Raw genomic sequence first — 20796 nt, 5'->3', positions numbered from 1 at the left:
GAAGTTTGAGTCATAATTGAAATAAATTATATAATTAATAGGTATTTTTGATAATTTAAGGAGAAAAGTAATAATAAATGATAATAAATAAATAAATAAATAAATAAACGCCTTCCCTGACCTCCCGCCATGGACCCCAAGGTCTGGTTTCGGATTTCAATCTTAGTTATATTTGGACCGCACGCGCTCAACGGCTGAAAACCAACGTCTCCGTTTTGGTACATAATGTTCAGAAAATGCAGGGCGAAGACATATTTAGGTCCACATTATTTGTTGTGGATGCTTAATTTAGGGTAGGTTGAGCGTGTGCCAGAGATTTCCATCTTACAAGCCTCAAAATGGCGTCCTCTCTTTTCGGTGCCATTCCCCTCATATCTTCCTTTCCCCACTTCCCCCCTTTCTGGATTGGTTTCTCATAATTCCGTCCCAACCAAAATGTCTTATTCCCTTTCCTTTAACGCCTTCCTTGTTCTTCATTCCATGGGGTTTTGATCCAACCAGCTCCCTCAAACATTGCTCATCCTCCGTCCCTCCCTTCCACTGGGTGACCCATTCTTCATGGCTTCTTCGGAGGTCGAAATTTCTTCCTCCGCCTCACCCTTTGGCTGCGTTCTCAGAGACCATAACCGGCGGCGAGAACCCAATGTCACCGCCACCCATGTTGCTCGTTTTCGCAACAACCTCAAGACTTTGGTCATGGATCGCCTCAACGATTGCATCACAATCACCCCAAATCGAAATCAAAACCACAATCCCAACCCCGTCATTCCTAATTTTCGAGGCCCCAGAACCAACCATGATTCCGCTCCCAGGCGCTCCAATCCATGTCAAACTTTGTCTACCATTATTAATCACCCACAAAACAACAACAATAATAACAACCCACAAATACGAACCACCCCTACTCCTGAAACGGGTACGGACAAGAACCATTCATCAAAGCTAGCATCTTCTCTCGTGCAGATATGGGAGAAGAGGCTAAATGTTTCCTCCTCTAACGTCGGTTTGAATGCGAATGCGAATGCGAACGCGACCCCTTCGGTTTGTTCGGTCAAGCAAGAGACGGAGCAGGAGCAGGAGCAGGCATGCTCGTTGGAAGCAGGGGATTTTAGCGACGAGAGGTACGATGCAGGGCTCGGGAGCGAAGACGGGTTTGCAGATTGGCATTCGAGCAGAACAAGTTCCAGTTCTCCACCCTCTTCCACGCAAAGCCAGATTTCAGATGCGAGAGAAAGGGAGAGGGTGCGCGTCGTGGATATCATTAGGAGATTGACATTGACGGCTGCAAAGCCTCCGCATTCATCTTGGGTCGAAGACAACGACCACTCCAGTGAATCCTCCTCAAATCCCACTCTGATTCTGAGATACCAAGTAGAGCCCAAATGCCTTTCTCATATTTTATACTCTCCCCGCATCAGAGGACGTCAGGCCTTTGCCGATTTACTCTTGCAAATCGAGCGGGACAGGCAAAGAGAGCTCGAGGCATTGGTAGAGCGTCGAGCCGTTTCAAAATTCCCCCAACGTGGCCGCATCCAGGTCCGTTTTCTCTCCATTCTTTTTCTTTTTACGATATTAAAATCTCTTCTCCATTTTTAATCACTTTCTTATCTAATCTAATCTAATCTCTATGGACTGAATCAGTACTGTTCTACCTTACATCTTATTAAATTATCTAATCTTATAAGAATGGAAAAAAGAAAAAAGAAAAAAGAAAAAAAAGAAAAAAAAGAAAGAAAGATGGATGCTTGTAAAATTTGACTATTGTTGAGAATGCGGGTTGTGAGATGCTGCAGTCGCTACTTCGGCTTAAGATTTTGCAACGTGGAATGGCATTGGAAGATGAGCAGAAGCGCCCAAAATTTGTAATAACTCCTCGAGCGAATCATAGAGCTTATACCATCAGCCATCTCAGGTATAATGAATTGTAATTCAATACATACGTTAGGATTTTGGCTTTATGTGGCATGCATCTTGCAGGGAGAGATTTAGTGGAGCTGGTGAGAATGGCGCAAGAAGCCCTATTGGAGAGATGCTGGACAATAATGATGATGATAAAAACCAGTTGGATACTGATGCTCATACTCATGCCACCAACGCAAATGATAATGACAATGATAATGATAATGATAAGGATAGCAATAACCAGCAAGTGGTTGGCATTAATCCAATTCCTGAAGATTTCAATGAAGAGGAAATTGAAGAACAAGAACCAGTACAAGAACCAGTACCAGAACCAGAAGTTGATCCTCCAAGTTCAGAGGGCAGATGGCAAGATAGGCCTAATTTGAATTTGGATTCACAAGACTCTATCAATGGATGGGAAGCAGAAGATCACAGTGAGGCAGCAGAAGAGAGTTATGATGAAAACTACTTGGGAACCAGTTACGATTGGTTTGCTGATATTTCTCGGCCTCGAAGTTATTGGGAAGACCGCAGGAAATCTTGGTATCAGCAAATGCTCGACTCCAATTCTGCCAACGAAGAAATACGTCAACTTATTGAAAGGTGTACCATTCCATTCCTTTACTCATTTGATGCATCATCTACCTATGTGTTGAGTTGAAATTAAGATGGTATTGAATTGTGGATGGATGCAGGAAAACAGTATCGAATTTTCTATCGAGTGAGTTTCGTGAAAGAATGGACAAGTTGATGGTGTCTCGATTAGAGCGACAAACGCAGCAAGAAGAAGAATATGACGATGGAGCGGAAGAAGAAGAAGAAGAAGAAGAAGAAGAAGAAGAAGAATTGTGGTGTTTCTCAGAAGGACACACTCAGCCAGAGAGTAGTGATAACGAAGAAGAAGAAGAAGAAGAAGATCGTGATGAAAGAAGCTTGATTAGCAGCGCTCCATATCAAGAAGCAAGCGATGATTTGGATCAATCTGCATCTCCTTTGCAATTTCCATCCCCGTCAATATTGAGCTCATGGAGCTACCAGCTGGATAACGAGATGGGTGAAGATTCGAACAGAGGCGCATCTACTTCCTCACCCCAACCTTTCCAACCTCAATTTTCCTCCAATACCCAACGCTCTTCCCCCGTCTCAACAACCCATCATCCATCCATTGTAAGAAGCTAGAGCGGTGTTCTTGAATGTGTGTATATATATTATATGCATAAAATGACGTTACTTACTGTGACAATTGTAAAATTCAGGAAATGGAACTGATATACGATTTAAGAGGGCACATGGAGCAATTGTACCAGGAGATGTCGGAACTGAGAAAATCCATAAAATGTTGCATGGACATGCAGCTCATGTTGCAGCACTCGATCAAGCGGCATGAAGTTGGAGGAGGAGGGAGGAAATCCAAGAAAGAGAAATCAAGAAAGCGCAAATGTTGTATTTGCTACGACATGCAGATTGACTCACTACTGTATAGGTAACTATATCTATCTATCTATATATGTATCTTAAAGTGAAAGGAGTGTGAATAATGATGATATCATATACTACATATTGTATTGGTGCAGATGTGGACACATGTGTAGCTGTATGAAATGTGCTAAGGAATTGCAATGGAGAGGGGGAAAGTGTCCAGTTTGCGGAGCTCCGATTGAGGACGTCGTGCGGGCCTCTTTTATGCCACATTCATAGGAAGGAATAACAACGTCCGATGCACGAGTTCTTGCTTCAGAGGACCGTCTTCATTCTTCTTCCTCCAACCCTACAATAACCACCTTCTTGTACCTCTTATCATCTCTTTGGGCCTTCTTTTACCTTTCTTTTTCAACTTCTCAACTTTGAACTGCTGCATCATGTTTATCCAAACTGCACATAACATCTTAACTACACGTTTCACTGTAAATGATTTCTACTTTGTAACCACCCCTTTTATGTTCTCTTTTTCTACATATATACATATGTTTTTTGAAAGAGAATTCTTGTAATACCGCATCATTTCAGTGAGTTTCTTTACTCCCATCCCCTCTTCTCTTATGGACACCACATCATTTAATAAATATTTTGGTTTTTCAAAATCAAGCTTAGAACTTCTACTTCTATATTTAATATTCATATTTACATCAATATGTCATACTACCTCAATACACCATTACCTGAATCTTAATATATGTGTATATATGGTATATTTTATATATTAATAAAAGTAAATATTATTTTTATTTAATATCATTTTTTTAATTCTTAAAAACTAAAATACTAAATGAAACTTTATAATAGCAGCAGAAAAAAAAAAAATCAATAATTAGACTATTAACTAATACAAGGAATCAACTCAACAATGTCAAACTTAATTTCATTCCATTGTTATTGAAAATGTCATTTAACAATGATTTAATGATTTAATTTTGGTTTTAAAAAATTAAACTTGCATTTAATAGGTATAGTTTAATATTAGAAGAGCATTTGGATAATACAACGTTTCATAAAAAGGAATGGTTGTATTCACATTTGAAGGGGATTCTATTTTATGTCAAAAGAAGAGGGGTGTAAATTTTTATTACAAAAGAAGAGGGGTAGAAAACGCACCGACGACGCGAATCAATCCAAGGGAGGCATGCAGTGGGAAAATGAGAGAGAGGTTCCTCCCGTTACAGGTTTACAGCACAGGATTGGGTGTGGGGGCGGGGCCCAACCCCCATCACCCCGCCACCGAATCATTCTATTCCCATGTTTGCACTTCACGCCCTCCTTCTACCATCATATTTTCTTGTAGGTCCTCCTTTACCTTTCCTACTCCTCTTTTTACTACTACTACTATTATTTATTATTCATATATTGTCTCATTACTTTACTGCACTCTGTGTGCAGCTCTACTCTGGAAGATGAACGTGATTAATGGGATTGGGCGGGATTAAGGTGGAGGTTAATGAAGGGTAGTAATAATGAGGTTGTGCGCTCTAATCTCGGCACTGAATTCCATTTCCTCCATTATGGCTTTTGCCTTTACCTTTACCTTTACCTTTGCCTTTGCCTTTGCCTTTGCCTTTGCCTTTGCCTTTTCCAATAACCCAACAATTCCAAGTCCAAGGTCCAACTCCTATTTGTATTTTACCTTTTTCCTTTTCTACATTCTCTCTCCTTTTGCTTTCCTTTTACAGTTCACATATTCAATAATATCGCATCTAACCTTTCTCCACTCTCCCTCCTTCCTTTCACTCTTTGCTTCCCTAAATCCCAACTGGATTGTGGTGTGGATTCGCATCCTCTCTCCGCTCCGCTCTGCTCTGCTCTGCCCCTTCCATCAGAGCAGATTCCCTTCTTTCCCTCTCTCTCCTACCATGGCGAAAGACCGAGAAAGGAGGATGTATGTCGGAGTTATTTTTAACTATGCTGCAGAGCTCAAGCTTTTTCTTTCCGCTCTCCTCCTCCTCTGTGCTCTCGCTACTATCCTCCAGTTCCTTCCGTCTCGTTTCACCCTCTCCATCTCCGATCTCCGCTCCTGCTCCACCACCCAAGATTCCCCTTCTTCTTCTTCTTCTTCTTCTCTATCGGCAACACTCCATTCTTCCATACCCCTTCCCAGCCCCCACCCCTCCACCTCCCTCCCCACAGATCAGCTTCTTCCCAATGGCATTCTCAGGCGCGTTTTTCGTCCTTACGGTGCCGCCGCGTATAACTTCATCACCATGGGTGCTTACAGAGGCGGAGTCGACAACTTCGCCGTCGTCGGTTTAGCCTCCAAGCCTCTTCACGTATTTGGACATCCCACATACCAATGCCAGTGGATTCCTCTCCTCCACCCCTCCAATCCCATCAACGCCTCCGCCTTCAAGATCCTTCCCGATTGGGGCTATGGTCGTGTTTACACTGTCGTCGTCGTCAATTGTACTTTCTCTCACCCTGTTAATGCTGACAACCAGGGTGGAAAATTGCTCCTCTATGCCTCCACTTCCGGCGGCGGCGACCGCAACTTCAACCTCACCGACACCATTGAGGTGTTGACAGAAAGTCCCGGAGGAATGAACGCTTCCCTTTTCACATCCAGCCCTAAATACGACTATCTCTACTGTGGCTCGTCTCTGTATGGGAACTTGAGCCCCCAGAGGGTGAGAGAGTGGCTGGCCTACCATATCAGGCTGTTCGGGATCAGATCCCACTTCGTAATACACGATGCAGGTGGGGTTCACGAGGAAGTGCTCCAGGTTTTGAAGCCATGGATGGAATTGGGTTATGTGACGTTGCAGGACATCAGGGAGGAGGAGAGGTTCGATGGATACTACCACAACCAATTCATGGTGGTGAATGATTGTTTGCATCGCTACAAGTTTATGGCCAAGTGGATGTTCTTCTTCGACATTGACGAGTTCATCTACGTGCCGCCCAAAAGCACCATAAAATCAGTTCTAGATTCGCTTTCAGACTACGCCCAGTTTACAATTGAGCAGATGCCCATGAACAGCAAGACGTGTCTCACGGAAGATGCAGGGAGAACCTACAGGTACGAATTATTATACGATGCTGTATTGTGAATTCTGTGCATAGACGCAAAAAGAGTGCGTGAATTAGGGGGATGATAGTTTTTTGATGCTGATATTAGTTTAGTTTGGGGAAATTGCGTTGATTGCATATGGAGAATGGTAACATGCTTAGATAACAATAGTATTGAATTAAGTTGGCATTGTAGAATATGTATGAAGATAATGAATGAATGGATGGATGGTTGGCTTGGTTGCAGGAAATGGGGGTTTGAAAAGCTTGTATACAAGGACGTGAAAAGGGGAATAAGGAGGGACCGAAAGTACGCAGTACAGCCGCGGAGGGTGTTTGCGACGGGGGTGCACATGTCGGAGAATGTAGCTGGGAAGACCACACACAAGACGGAGGGCAAAATCAAATACTTCCACTACCATGGCACCATTGCCCACCGAAGGGAGCCCTGCCGCTCCCTTTCCAATCTAACCCAACTCACTCTCGACGACACCCCCTTTCTTCTGGATACCACCATGCGTCTCGTCGCTCCTGCCGTCAAGAGGTTCGAGCTCAAAATGATCGGTTCCAGGTTACAGGCCACGCGCCAGTGATCAACCACAACCATTCATTCTCATTTCTCCTAATTTCCGCTCTGCTTCCTTTCTCTTCGTCTGTGATCAACCGGTTCCAGGTTCCAGGTTGCAGGTTGGAGCTCGAAATGATCGGTTCCAGGTTACAGCTCACTCCGACTGTATATTATATATAAATTCATATATAATTTGGGGGCACCAGTAGAAGAGGGGGGATTGGGTTTATTCTTATTTGTTACCCACTTGTTGTAATTATTTTTCTACACTTTTTTTGTGCTTATATTACATTTTTACATCACAAATAAAACACAGTTTATTATTATTATATATAACAGGCTGATGTGGAGGTGGTCGTGTCGGCAAGGAAATTTTGGGCATAGAATTCAATTATTTTTAGATGGGCTTTGTTTAATTATGGATTTAATTTTAGTTATAGAAAGTAGGGAAAGTTGTGGGTTCCGAATAATTACATTGTTTCTGCAACAACTAGAATGGGTTAATAAATAATAATAATTGAGCAAACAAAGGCAGCGTTTTGGTATGCTATGTCACTTTCACAAGCAAAAATGGGTGTACCTCACTTACTCACACTCGCATGTGATCTGGAATATTCCTTTTTTCTTTTTTAAAAAATAATAATAATAATTTATGAATGTCTTTTCTACTTGATTTGTAATCGGGTCCGAGTTCAAGGAATCCCAGGTTAAGCTTTCTTTTCTGGTTTCTTATAATCATTCTTTCTATTTCCCACCTAAATTCCCATTTCAAGTATTTAATACGTGTTTCAATTAAATGTTTTATTTAATATCTTGAATTTGTATGAAAATGTTATTTAGTGATTTAACATCAGCAAAAGAGAATATCAAGAACAACAATAATAAAACATTACTGCGTGGACTGGAAGAGTAAGACAATTGAATTATTGGTGTAGCGTCCTTTTGTGTAACAAACTTTGATTTGAACATTTGAAAAAGAAATGAAACTGAATAGTGTGTGCGATGAAAAAATCAATGGGCCTCCAAAAGAGCATTGAACTCTTCTCTGGCTCTGCGCAAGCGTGGGGTAATGACGCAGGGAGATGCAGCTCCCGATTCCTCCGCCAATTTTGCTTTGGTCCACACAGGAAGATGATGAACTCCCACCCCATCTCTATCGAATACAAACGCGGCCTGTGCTGGTGATTGTGTTCGTGCACCCACGCTGTTCCTTATCAATTCCATTGGCAGGTCAAAATAAAGGCTCCCCATCCCTGTCATCGATTCCCCATCTTCATGAGCCACCATGCCCGACGAAGCCCACGAGCCACATTCGAATTTTTCCAAAGAAACTCGACTGTGACTTATGGAAATGGATATACACCCACCTCCCTCCTCACCTTCCTCTACCTCTTCCTTTCTCTCTTCCTTCCCTTTCCCAACCTTAAACCCCAACCCTCCCAGCAGTGGTAGCAACAAGCACAGTGCCCCACATCTGAAACGCCTCGCTTTCCCCTCCTCTGTTTTGTGCTTATGCCCTTTCTCCCATATCATTACTCTATTATCAATAAGACCATGCGGCAGTGCCTTACCCCTTCCTTCACCACAGGATTTGCTCCGATTCAGCCCCCGCCCCCCATCATGGACTTTCTTTTTTGCTGCCGCACCACTGCCCAACGGAGGGGATGAATAAGCCGAGTTGGGGGCACTGTAGCTTTCCAACTTGAATTGCGTTGACACCTTAATAACCACATCCTCAACGAGTTCGTAGCTTCTGCCAGTGGTGCCAACAGATAAAGGTTCTAATTTATCAGCAATGGCAGGCATACTGCAGTTTGATTGAAACTGTTGTCTTCGAATGGAATGGAAGGCCTTTAAACTTCAACCAACAACAAGACAACACATGGACGTGGTGGGCAGTCTGTTTAGTAATGATTTGCATGTTCTTCGCGTTCCTTATTCTAATTCCCACCACCGTTGACTTGGATATAACATGCAAGCAGCAAGGAAATATGACGGTTTTTGTTTTAATATTTAACGGTTGAGGTATTAAAAAAAAATGCATCGAAGCATTTCGTGGAAAGTATGAGGACTTATACCACTCACTCTGCCCACTATGCAATGCAACAAATGAGGTATTAGTCGCACTCTTTGTCAGGTAATTTTATTCCGTAATCAAGCGCCATAACGGCAAATGAAAATTGAAAGACGTGGTTCAGCATTTAATAATTTCCATCTTATAAATTCATCAATAACTCATTCTGGCCCTTGGAATTGAATGCATAACAAACTCTCGTAGTCGCGAAGGGTCAGAAACAACCACCACAGTCGGCAATCATCAGCCACGTCTATTGCCACATAGTAGAAGCACTATTGAAGAGAATTGTAGAACAGGATTAGAACTACTGAGATGCCAATTATCACTGGAAACGCTGTCACTATGTACAGTGCTCCATATCCCTGCATCAAATCAATTTTAGATTCCTCATCAGCAATGGTGTAATATCATGCAAAATTTTATTTTCACGATTTTGACTCTCAGTTACCATTAACAAAATTCCAGTACACTCCTAACCACATTGAAGTGACAAATCCATAATATCTGGAGTGAATTATCATAATAAATAAGTTGGACTAAAAGTAGTGTCTCTGATGATGGGCAAAGAAAACAAACCACGGCTGCAGGCACTTCTGGGTCCTCACTCAAGTCGGCATCTTCAAGCTCAGCTGCAGTATCCCAATCAATGTTGAGTCTCTTTGCAGCCTCTCGAGGATTCACGCCCGTGTCTGTGACATTTGCATATAAAGATTTACTGCGTTTCTTCTTAGGTGCCTCAACCTACACGTACGAGTAACATAATCGACGAGGATAGAAGAAAAATGTCAAGAAAATCTAAAGTGGAGACAAAACCATGCTGACCGGCCCTTATCAGATGATAATGTAAACAGCAGAAATAAAAATCCCCACGACTTGTTTGAACCAGAAATTTGTTTCCATATTTGGGGTGTGGACAAGAAGACACCATTTCTCATAATTACATTAGACAATAGTTAATACTTTGCTTAAGTTGTTATTCAATCCATGGGGTTAATGAAGCTCATGCATTCATGGCTAAGTATGTATGCACAATCATAAATATAAGACAAAAATAATCACTACTTCAATAGGGGTCGAACTCAATAATGATAAGTATGTATATTTATTTTAGGAAAATGATTTAGATATAGGAATAATTATTCTAGCCTCTACTCTAAATACTCCACCATACAAAGTTTTCATCCCAAGCAGTCCCAAGAAATCCAAAGAAGAGTGTTTACCAAAAAGAATTTGTTCAACAATCTGGTATCAAAGTGAGTGTTGGTTGTCTAGTGTCTTGGAATTCTTAGTATGCTCTTTATTTAATCTTCCCATCAAAAACGATTTCTTGAGATTCTTAGTGAGTGAGTTTCTTTGTGTCGTGAGTAGTTCATAAGTATGCAAGTTTATTGTCAAAAGAACTTATTTGATATTATTGAGGTATAGCCAACGTGGGGTGATTCAAATCGTTGGAGGAATCGAGAAACTTAACAACAACTACGCTGCAAGAGGATGATTTTAATTGTGCCTTGCGCAAATGGAGAATCAAAGCAGACAGAGTAATGTTTGCCTTGAAAACCACTATCGGAGAAGAGATGTTAGAACACATTTTGGATGACAAGACAACGAAAGAAGTATAGGACATGTTCATGATATTTTTCTCAAAGAAGAGCGATACGAGACTACAACTTCTGGAGAACGAGCTGTTATCAATTTTACAACGTGACTTGACGATTTCTCAGTACTTCCACAGGTCAAGTCGATCTGTTAGTAGATTACTTAACTAGACCTAAAGTCCGTCATTGGAGAAGCTTGAATGAAGAAGATCATTATCCACAGATTTCGACTAGAATTGTTATTTCTGTACAAAGATGGTTTGCTCAACCATCACTACTAGCGTTTAAAAATTTGCTAGCCAGCCAAGAAGGTATGACTAAACAAATGGGAGACATCACATAAGGGGAAGAATAAGTACTCTACACAAATGAAAATCGGGGTAACAATAAACCGTCTACCAAACATGGATAAAAAAATGGTGACAAAGAAAGAAGCCATCAAGAAACGACATAACCAGGGAGAGCTCAGAAGAACGACAACAAGAGCTTTCAAGGGAAGAGATTTGAAGGCATTTGTTACCATTGGAGGGAGAAGGGTCACATGTCTAGGGATTATTGGTCCAAGAAAAAGTCGAAAGCAACATGGCATCCTCCAACATGGAGATGGAGGAGGAATGGAATACATAGACAATATGTGTCATAGAAGAAAATGAGCTAGCACTCATGGCAATGATGAGAGAACATGTCGATTACAAGGATGGCTGGATCATTGATTCAGGATGCTCAAGTCACATGACTGACGATCAAAGTGATGCAATGGAAGCAGGGTGGCTCTCGGAGAAGGAAATATTATCAGACTTGGACAACATTGAAGAAATTCTACCACAGAAAATGAGGGAACAAATTGCACACATTTGCTTAAGGGTTGATGTGCCTGAAGATCCAAGTGACACTAACGTTGGTGAGCAAGAAGTGACTCAATCAAGTGAACTCGATGAAAAATAAATGACACATCAACAACTTAGACGGTAAAAACCCAAAAGCTAAATCCAAAGTATGTCAATACTTCTATTATAGGACAAAATTAAAAAGCTAGAGACGTACGAAGAAGCATCATAAAATATGGCTTGGCAGCAGACAATGAAGTAAGAAATTATAGCCTTTACCAAAATCAAACTTGGGAACTAATGCCAAGACGAGGAGATATCAAACTCATCTCTTACAAGTGGGTTTACAAAACAAAGTGTCTCTCAGATGGATCAATCGAGAGATACAAGACTCAACATGTAGCTCGAGAGTTCTCTCAACGATATGGATTAGACTATGATGAGACATTTAGTTCAGTGACAAAAATCCCTATCGTACAGCTTCCTCCCACACTTATGGTAAATAAAGATTGAAAATTATGGGAGATTAATATGAAGAATGTTTTCTTACCTGGAGAGTTGGACTGGGAGATCTACATGAACCAACCAAATGGATTTGAAAATGAAGTTGGAGTCATTAGTCAGTATATGCAAAGTCCAAAGAAGTGTCATTTGGATGTGGCTCGACGGATCTCGAGATATGTCAAAGGTACAATCAATTATGATCTTCTGTACAAAAGAAGCAAAGACTGCAAGCTAGCTAGATACTGTGATGCTAACTATGCAGGATATCACGATACTCAAAGATCAAGCACCGGGTATGTGTTCAAGCTCAATTTGAGAACAATTTCTTGGTGTAGCAAAAGACAACTAACAGTATCATTGTCAACTACAAAAGCGGAGTGCAGAACAACAGTTGGAGTAGCTCAAGAAAATACATGGCTCAAACTCTTAACGGAGGATTTGCATTAGAAAATTGACTCTCTAATACCACTTCATCCACTTCATTGCGACAACCAATTTGTGGTTCACTTAGCAGAGCATTTGAGATTTTATGCCAGAACAAAGCATGTGGAGATGCATTACCATTTTATTAGAGAGAACATCAAAGAAGGATACGAATGACCAAGTGACAAACTTGTTTACAAGAGAGCTAAATACGGACAAATGTGAGGGTTTTCGCTATCAGCTCAACATGGTGCAGCAAACAAGGACTAATGCAAAGGGAAAAGTTAAAATATCATCACTAGCCCAACGTGTCAAGCCCAATAATTGATCGAGCCCATTGTATATTTATTTGAAGAAAAATGATTTAAATATTTTAGAAATAAAAATATCTCGATATTTTAAGAAAATAATTTAGGTATTATAAGAATTGATAATTCACTATTTTAGGAAAAAAAGATTTAGATATTTGAGTAATAAATTGTCTACCTATATTATTAATACTCATCCACCCTTCCATCCTTTCTATCCCAATCAATCCCAAGAAAAGAACACATAGTTAGTTATTCCTCACGTATTTATCTGGGATTAAGCTATTCCTCACGTATTTCTCTGAGAAATCCCGCCCTTATTTCTAAATGAAAACTTGGTGATAATTGGAATTGTTTGAAGTGTCATGGAGAAAATTTTTGAATCACAATCAAAAGATCACTAGAAAAGTAGTATTAAAACGGCCCCGAGAATTACTTTTCTGTTATTCCCATTATCCATCGACATCTCCTCGTCTATCCAATAGCCAATAGCCATGATCTCCATTGATCATACTAAGGTTCTCTCTCTTCATCTAGATATTCACAGACAGGGCTATTACTGTAGACCAAAGGATGATTGGTATTGGCCCTACAACAGCAAACTACAGTATTTAGAGCCAAAACAATAGTAAATAGTCAGTTGAAATATCGTCACTAGCCAATAGAGTCAAGCTCAATAATTGTATGTTGTATATTTATTTTAGTAGAGATTTTAAAAAAAGATAGTAGATATTTTAGAAAAATGATTTAAATTTGTTAGGTGATTGCGTAGGCTTAGTATAAATACCCCTCCACCCTACTTAGGTTTTCATCCCAGAAATCCAAAAACAATAAAATGGAGTAGTATTCTATAGCGTGTCTTGTATTCTTTTCTCGATTGGTGTTAATAAAGAGTGCGAGTGTTTCTCACAGAGAGTTGTGTTCAACAATTTGGTATCAGAGCGAGGTTAGTGTAATTATCTGATCTCTTGGAATTCTTAGTATGCTCTGTGGTTGCAGCTCTATCTGATCTTCCACCTCATAAAATGATTTCTTGAGATTAGTAGTGAGTGAGTTTCTTTTGTGTCATGAGTAGTCTGTGACTCTGCAAGTCTTGTGTCGAAAGAGTTTGTTTGGTATTACTGAGGTATGACCAACACAATAGGTGATTTCCCAATCGTTGGAGAAATCAAGAAACTCAACAACAACAACTACAACACATGAGCAACATGCATGATGTCCTATTTACAAGGACAGGATCTTTGGGAGATCGTTGGCGGGTGTGAAACTACGCCGTTAGAATCCTCCTCTAGCGGCGTAGTTTCACACCCGCCAACGAGGAGGATTCTAACGGCACCTTGTGCAAATTGAGAATCAAAGCAGGCAAACATGTTTGCCTTGAAGACCACAATTGGAGAAGAGATGTTAGAACATATTTTGGAATGACAAGACACCGAAAGAAACATGAGACACATTCGTGATGTTATTCTCAAAGAAGAACGATACGAGGCTACAACTTCTGAGAATGAGTTGTTGTCAATTTCACAACGTGACATGACGATTGCTCAGTACTTCCACAAGGTCAAGTCGATCTGTCCGGAGATTACTAAACTAGACCCGAAGTCTGCCATTGTAGAATCTCGAAGAAAGAGGATTATAATCCACAGACTGCGACCGGAATATAGAAGCTTTATTACTGCTGTACAAGGATGACCTATTCAACCATCACTTGTAGAGTTCGAAAATTTGTTAGCCAGCCAAGAAGCTAGGGTAAACAAATGGGAGACATCACGATGAAGAAGAAGCACTCTACACAAGTGAAAGTCGGAGCAATAATAGGCCGTCTACCAAACGTGGATATAATGGTGACAAAAGAAGAAGCCACCAAGGAACGACACAATCTGAGAGAAGTTAAAAGAACAATAAGAGTTTCCAAGGAAAGAGATTTGGAGGTATTTGCTATAATTGCGGGAAAAAGGGTCACATGTCTAGAGATTGTTGGTCCAGGAAAAAGTTGGTTGAAAGTATCCAAAAAGAAGATAGAGAATGAATGGGATGCAGAGGTACTATGTCCCATAGTAGAAGATGAGCTATCACTCATGGCAATGATGGAAGAGCATATCGATTACGAGAATGACTAGATCGTTGATTCAGGATGTTCAAAGCACATGACTAGCGATCAGAGAAAATTGCAAGACAAGAAAGAGTACAAAGGAAGTCGTATAGTATGCACAGCAAATAGCACACAGTTATCAATTGCTCAAATCGACAATACGACAATCATACCTGGCAATAAGTCTGATACAGTGTCGCTACATAATGTTTATCATGTACCGGGTATAAAGAAGAACTTGTTGTCAGTGTTACAACTAACAACGTTAGGAAGCTACGTCTTGTTTGGGACATAAGATGTAAAAGTTTATCAAGATGTTAAGATAATAGGAAAGCCGACAATAGAAGGAGTCTGTTTACGTCCTATCTGCAGAGTCTGCCTATGTTGACAAGACCTGAAAGAATGAGACGACATATCTATGGCATGCAAGATTGGGACATTTTAGCTACCATAAGTTGAAGCTGATTATGGAGAAATCCATGCTCAAAGGTCTCCCTCAACTTGAAGTCAAAACAGACATTGTCTGCACTGGATGTCAATATGGTAAAGCTCATCAATTACCATGCAAAAAGTCAAGTTTCAAAGCAAAGAAACCATTAGAGTTAATTCACTCTCATTTGTTCGACCCAGTCAAACAAGCATCGATCAGTGGAATGCAGTATATGGTGACGTTTATTGACGACTACTCAAGATATGTGTGGATTTTCTTTATGAAAGAAAAGTTTGACACGTTCTCAAAGTTTCAAGAATTCAAGATGATGATCGAAAGAGAAGTAGGAGTGAAGATTCGTTGCCTACATTCAGACAATGGCGGAGAATACACGTCAGATGAGTTCGATCAATATTTACACAAGTGTGGGATACGACATCAGTTTACATGTGCCAACACGCCACAACAAAATGGTGTGGCAGAAAGAAAGAATCGACACCTTGCAGAAATATGTTGAAGCATGTTACACGCAAAGAATGTTCCAAGAAGATTTTGGACTGAAGCTATTCGAACTACTGCCCATGTGATCAACAAACTTCCCCAACCAAAGCTAGGATTCGTCTCACCATTTGAGATGCTATGGGATATGAAACCTACAGTTAGTTACTTCCGAGTTTTTGGTTGTATTTGCCCATCTATGTAGCAAGTTTGACAAGAAAGCAGTCAAGTGTGTATTTTTTGGATACGACAATCAAAGGAAAGGATGGAGGTGCTGTGATCCAACAAGTGGAAAATACTATACATCAAGAGATGTAGTTTCAATGGAGCATCTTCATGGTGGTTCTCGGAGAAGAAAGCCTTACCAAATTCAAACACCGAAGAAATTCTCCAACAGAAGATGGGGGGGCAAACTACACAAATTCAATCAAATGTTGATGCACCTGAAGATCCAAGTGACATTGATATTGACATGCAAGAGGTGACTCAATCAAGCGAATCTGATAAAAATGAAACGACACATCAACAACTTAGGCGGTCAAATAGAATCCGAAGGCCAAATCCTAAGTATGCAAATGCAGCTGTTGTAGAAGATAGAGTTTACGAACCAGAGACATATGAAGAAGCATCACAAAACTCGGTTTGGCAGAAAGCGATGGAGGAAGAAATTATAGCCCTGGAGTAGAATCAAACTTGGGAACTAGTGCCAAGACTAGGAGATGTCAAACCCATCTCTTGCAAGTGGGTCTACAAAATAAAGCGTCAACCGGATGGATCAATCGAGAGATACAAGGCTCGACTCGTGGCTCGAGGATTTTCTCAACAATATGGACAAGACTATGATGAAACATTTAGTCCAGTGGCAAAGGTCACTACCGTACGAATCCTGCTAGCACTCACAGCAAGTAAAGATTGGAAACTGTGGCAAATGAATGTGAAGAATGTCTTCTTGCACGAAGAGTTAGACAGGGAGATTTATATGAACCAACCAAAGGGATTTGAGAGTGCAGCTAATCCTAATTATGTATGCAAGTTTAGAAAAGTTCTTTATGGACTGAAACAAGCACCGAGAGCTTGGTATGGCAAGATTGCTAAATTTCTTACCCAAAGTGGTTATTCAGTTGCACATGCAGACTCAAGCCTATTCATCAAAGAAAGAGAAGGAAATTTGGCAATTGTGTTGGTCTATGTGGACGATTTGATTATCACCGGGGACGACGAAAGAGAAATTTATCAAACAAGAGAAAATTCATTAGTACGCTTTCAGATGAAAGAGCTAGAAGAGCTTAAACACTTCTTAGGCCTAGAAGTTGATCGCACATATGAAGCATTGTTTCTCTGCCAACAAAAGTATACAAGAGATATGCTTCAGAAGTTCAACATGTTAGAGTGCAAGCAAGTTTCAACACCGATGGAGACAAATGCCAAGATTTGTGCACATGAAGGCAAAATGAACGATGAAACGACATACCGACAACTAGTAGGTAGTCTTATCTACCTAACTTTAACTCGACCTGATATCTCTTATGCAGTTGGGGTTATGAGTCGGTACATGTAAAGTCCAAAGAAGCCTCATTTGGATGCAACTCGACAGATCTTGAGATATGTCAAAGGTACAATCGACTATGGTCTTTTGTACAAAAGAAGCAAAGACTGCAAGCTAGTTGGATACTGTGATGCTGACTATGCAGGAGACCACGATACTCGGAGGTCAACCACTGGGTATGTGTTCAAGTTTGGTTCGGGAACAATTTCTTGGTATAGCAAGAGACAACCAACAGTATCATTATCAACTACAGAAGCTGAGTATAGAGAAGCGGCTGGAGCAGCTCAGGAAGGTACATGACTGAAACTCTTGATGGAAGATTTGCACCAGAAAATTGACTATCCAATATTACTTCATTGCGACAACCAATCTGTGATTCGCCTACCAGAAAAACTGGTGTTTCATGCTAGAACAAAGCATGTGGAGGTGCACTACCATTTCATTAGAGAGAAGGTCCTAAAGGAAGAAATCGAGATGTAGAAGATCAAGACAAATGACCAAGTGGCAGACTTGTTTACAAAAGGGCTGAATACTAGCAAATATGAGAGTTTTCGCTGTCAACTCAACATGGTGCAACGAATGAGAACTAGTGTTGAGGGGGAGTGTTGAAATATCATCACTAGCCCAATAATTGTACGAACCCATTGTATATTTATTTTCCTAGAGATTTTAGGAAAAGATACTACATATTTGAGTAGAGAGATCTATATATTTTAGGAAAAAGATTTAGATTTGTTAGGTCTAGATTGCATAGGCTCTAGTATAAATACCCTTCCACCCTACCTAGGTTTTCATCCAAGAAATCCAAAAACAATAAAATGAAGTAGTATTTTACAGAGTGTCTTGTATTCTTTTCTCAATTGGTCTTAATAAAGAGTGCGAGTGTTTCCCACAGAGAGTTTGTTCAACCCTTATTGTTGAGGATTGAGGATTATTGGGAGTGAGTCCCACATTGGTTAATTTAGTGGAAGATCATCGATTTATAAGTGAGGAATACTATCTCCATTGGTACGAGGCCTTTTGGGGGAAGCCCAAAGCAGCCATGAGAGCTTATGCTCAAAGTGAACAATATCATACCATTGTGGAGAGTCGTGATTTCTAACATGGTATCAGAGCCATGCCCTAAACTTAGCCATGTCAAGAGTGACTAAAGTGTCGAACAAAGGGTGTACTTTGTTCGAGGGCTCCAGAGAAAGGAGTTAAGCCTCGATTAAGGGGAGGCTTATAGTGTACTTTGTAGTGTCGAACAAAGGGTGTACGTTGTTCGAGGGCTCTAGAGAAAGGAGTTAAGCCTCGATTAAGGGGAGACTTATAGTGTACTTTGTAGTGTCGAACAAAGGGTGTACTTTGTTCAAGGGCTCCAGAGAAAGGAGTTAAGCCTCGATTAAGGGGAGGCTTATAGTGTACTTTGTTGAGGATTGAGGATTATTGGGAGTGAGTCCCACATTGGTTAATTTAGTGGAAGATCATGGGTTTATAAGTGAGAAATACTATCTCCATTGGTATAAGGCCTTTTGTGGTAAGCCCAAAGCAAAGCCATGAGAGCTTATGCTCATGGACAATATCATACCATTGTGGAGAGTCTTGATTTCTAACAAGAAGACCCATCAGCCACTGCATTCTAGTATAAAGATGATTTAGCGCCATCACATTTAATCACCAAAACAATTTGTAATTAGTGTTTTACTCTCTGACACAATAGCATTATTATGGGAGAAGTTGAAGTCCAACCAAATATAGCCTCAGGTCTAATTTTAAAAAAGATTTACTATATGAGGCCAAGCACGAAGTTTCAAAATTTTCAATACTCAAGCGACAAATAACAGGTAATACCTCCAAATTGGGCCAATTGGTCATCTCTTCAGCAAGCATTTGGAGAGCTGCTCTATTTTTCGGGAACTTTCCTTCATTGACCTAGTATAATAACAAATGAAAGTGAATACTAACAATACAAAATAATGCTACTAAACTTCACGACAGAGGCTACTTCTACAATTCTCTTTCTGCTCTACCACATCTCCTTTTTCCTGGGTCTATGTTACTTATATTACTTAGCTACATCAAAGCTAACATCCGCATCGATTGGAGGGGCAACATGTTTTGTACTAAAAGTCATAAGCTCTCGTGGCTTTTCTTTTGGTTTCTCCAAAAGGCCTCATACCAATAGACATGTATTCTTTACTTATAAACACATGATCATCAATCAAGAGTGATAGTAACAAAAAGAAAGCATAGAGTATAAAGAACCTAAAATTTCTCACTTCTTCAAGAGTGATAGCTAAATCATCCCTTGTTGGGGCATCGTCGTCGTCAATTCCAAGTAATCTCCTGCGTTCAACTTCCCGGGGGTCTTCAATCATTACGGTAAGTTTAACCTACTAAATTCAAGAATGCGAAATGAAAGAGAGGAATAAGGTGAATAAGCTAAAATAGTAACAAAAAGAAAGCATAGAGTATAAAGAAAATAATGCAGAATAAACTATAGTAATCGAGAATTGTATAAAACACAAACTGGTGTGTCACCTCATTGAAGAGCATGTCTCTATTTTTCTTGAGAAGTTCCAAGACCTGGAGGAGGCAGCCAAGAAAAGGTTGTTAAGAATTAGAAGCAAGAAGAAAGAAGGGATGCTTTAGAAGAAAGAGACAGCAGACCCTTTGAATCTGACGAATGTATTCTAGGTCTTGGGCGTCTGGCTGTTCAGCTTCGGTAGACGATGATTGACTCAATTGGGTATCTTCCTTGCCAACGCAGCCCACAACCCATCGATTGCGGCTACTTGAAACAGGAAGATGGTGGCGAGAGGCATAATTGGGAAGGGGAAGATGGCGGAAACAACGAGAAGCTTTGTAATTGTGCTTGATAGACGAAGGAGAAGGGGACAGGGGGAAGTGACGGAGTTGAAGAGCCATGACTTCCATTATTATCTACAGATTATAGAGATTGAACAACAGACTGTAGTAATATCTGGTAACGGGTCTTTGCGTTCACTTAGCATTTTAGGGGAAATTGTGCAGAAAAAGGAAAAGAAAAAAAAAACAATAATAAAATAACATGTTTGTTAAACCGTGGTTTTTTCAACGTTGAAGGGGTGAAATTACTTTTTCTTGGATTACTATTCCGTCCTTTCCTTCTCTATCTTCTCCTATTGAGCACCCAAAACAATCGGATTGAAAAGTGGAATAGATGCCTTTTAGCATGTGGTTCTAAAAAAAGTTACCCAAAAATAAAATAAAATTAAAAAAAAAAATCTTAGCTTAAAATTTCCACCTTCTAGTACATTATGGACAAAGAAACATTTTTTGGTTGTTATCACCTCCTTGAATAATTGTCGATAAATTTCTACATAAAACATAGATGGGATACTTTTAGACCAACTTCTTCGCCCTCCACCTAAGTTGTGTATGAAAGGCCCAAAGCCTATCCCAAGGAAAAGTGAAGCTTCATAGGGTCATTCTGACAAGGTGCAGGTACTTCGCATCTTCACAGACATGCCTATTTTACCGAGTCTCTCTCTAAGACAGTGCCCAGATA

At 40.3% G+C, this 20796-nt stretch overlaps 4 protein-coding genes across 4 annotated transcripts; 2 read left to right on the top strand and 2 right to left on the bottom strand.

The window, feature by feature from the left end:
• Nucleotides 1–157: 157 nt before the first annotated feature.
• Nucleotides 158–3927, top strand: LOC111477598. Its single transcript, XM_023121454.1, has 6 exons — nucleotides 158–1536; nucleotides 1794–1912; nucleotides 1978–2505; nucleotides 2598–3069; nucleotides 3159–3385; nucleotides 3477–3927. The coding sequence occupies exons 1-6, from the start codon at nucleotides 559–561 to the stop codon at nucleotides 3598–3600; spliced, it is 2448 nt and encodes an 815-aa protein (XP_022977222.1). The 5' UTR covers nucleotides 158–558; the 3' UTR covers nucleotides 3601–3927.
• Nucleotides 3928–4530: 603 nt separating this feature from the next.
• On the top strand, nucleotides 4531–7295 carry LOC111477599 (galactan beta-1,4-galactosyltransferase GALS3-like). Its single transcript, XM_023121455.1, has 2 exons — nucleotides 4531–6406; nucleotides 6644–7295. The coding sequence occupies exons 1-2, from the start codon at nucleotides 4851–4853 to the stop codon at nucleotides 6987–6989; spliced, it is 1902 nt and encodes a 633-aa protein (XP_022977223.1). The 5' UTR covers nucleotides 4531–4850; the 3' UTR covers nucleotides 6990–7295.
• A 680-nt stretch (nucleotides 7296–7975) lies between these two features.
• On the bottom strand, nucleotides 7976–8770 carry LOC111478548. The gene has a single exon (XM_023122859.1). It carries the CDS (start codon nucleotides 8768–8770, stop codon nucleotides 7976–7978), a length of 795 nt encoding a protein of 264 aa, XP_022978627.1.
• Nucleotides 8771–9097: 327 nt separating this feature from the next.
• Nucleotides 9098–20295, bottom strand: LOC111477600 (ycf3-interacting protein 1, chloroplastic). Its single transcript, XM_023121456.1, has 6 exons — nucleotides 19917–20295; nucleotides 19788–19832; nucleotides 19526–19639; nucleotides 19098–19178; nucleotides 9618–9782; nucleotides 9098–9403 (listed from the first exon to the last, which is right to left on the bottom strand). Exons 1-6 carry the CDS (start codon nucleotides 20181–20183, stop codon nucleotides 9314–9316), a joined length of 762 nt encoding a protein of 253 aa, XP_022977224.1. The 5' UTR covers nucleotides 20184–20295; the 3' UTR covers nucleotides 9098–9313.
• Between the last annotated feature and the right edge of the window lie 501 nt (nucleotides 20296–20796).

This window comes from Cucurbita maxima, unplaced genomic scaffold, assembly GCF_002738345.1.
Source record: "Cucurbita maxima cultivar Rimu unplaced genomic scaffold, Cmax_1.0 Cma_Scf00004, whole genome shotgun sequence".
NCBI lineage: Eukaryota > Viridiplantae > Streptophyta > Magnoliopsida > Cucurbitales > Cucurbitaceae > Cucurbita > Cucurbita maxima.
Note: the sequence above shows the minus strand (reverse complement) of the source record. Positions and strands in the feature narration are given on the sequence as shown.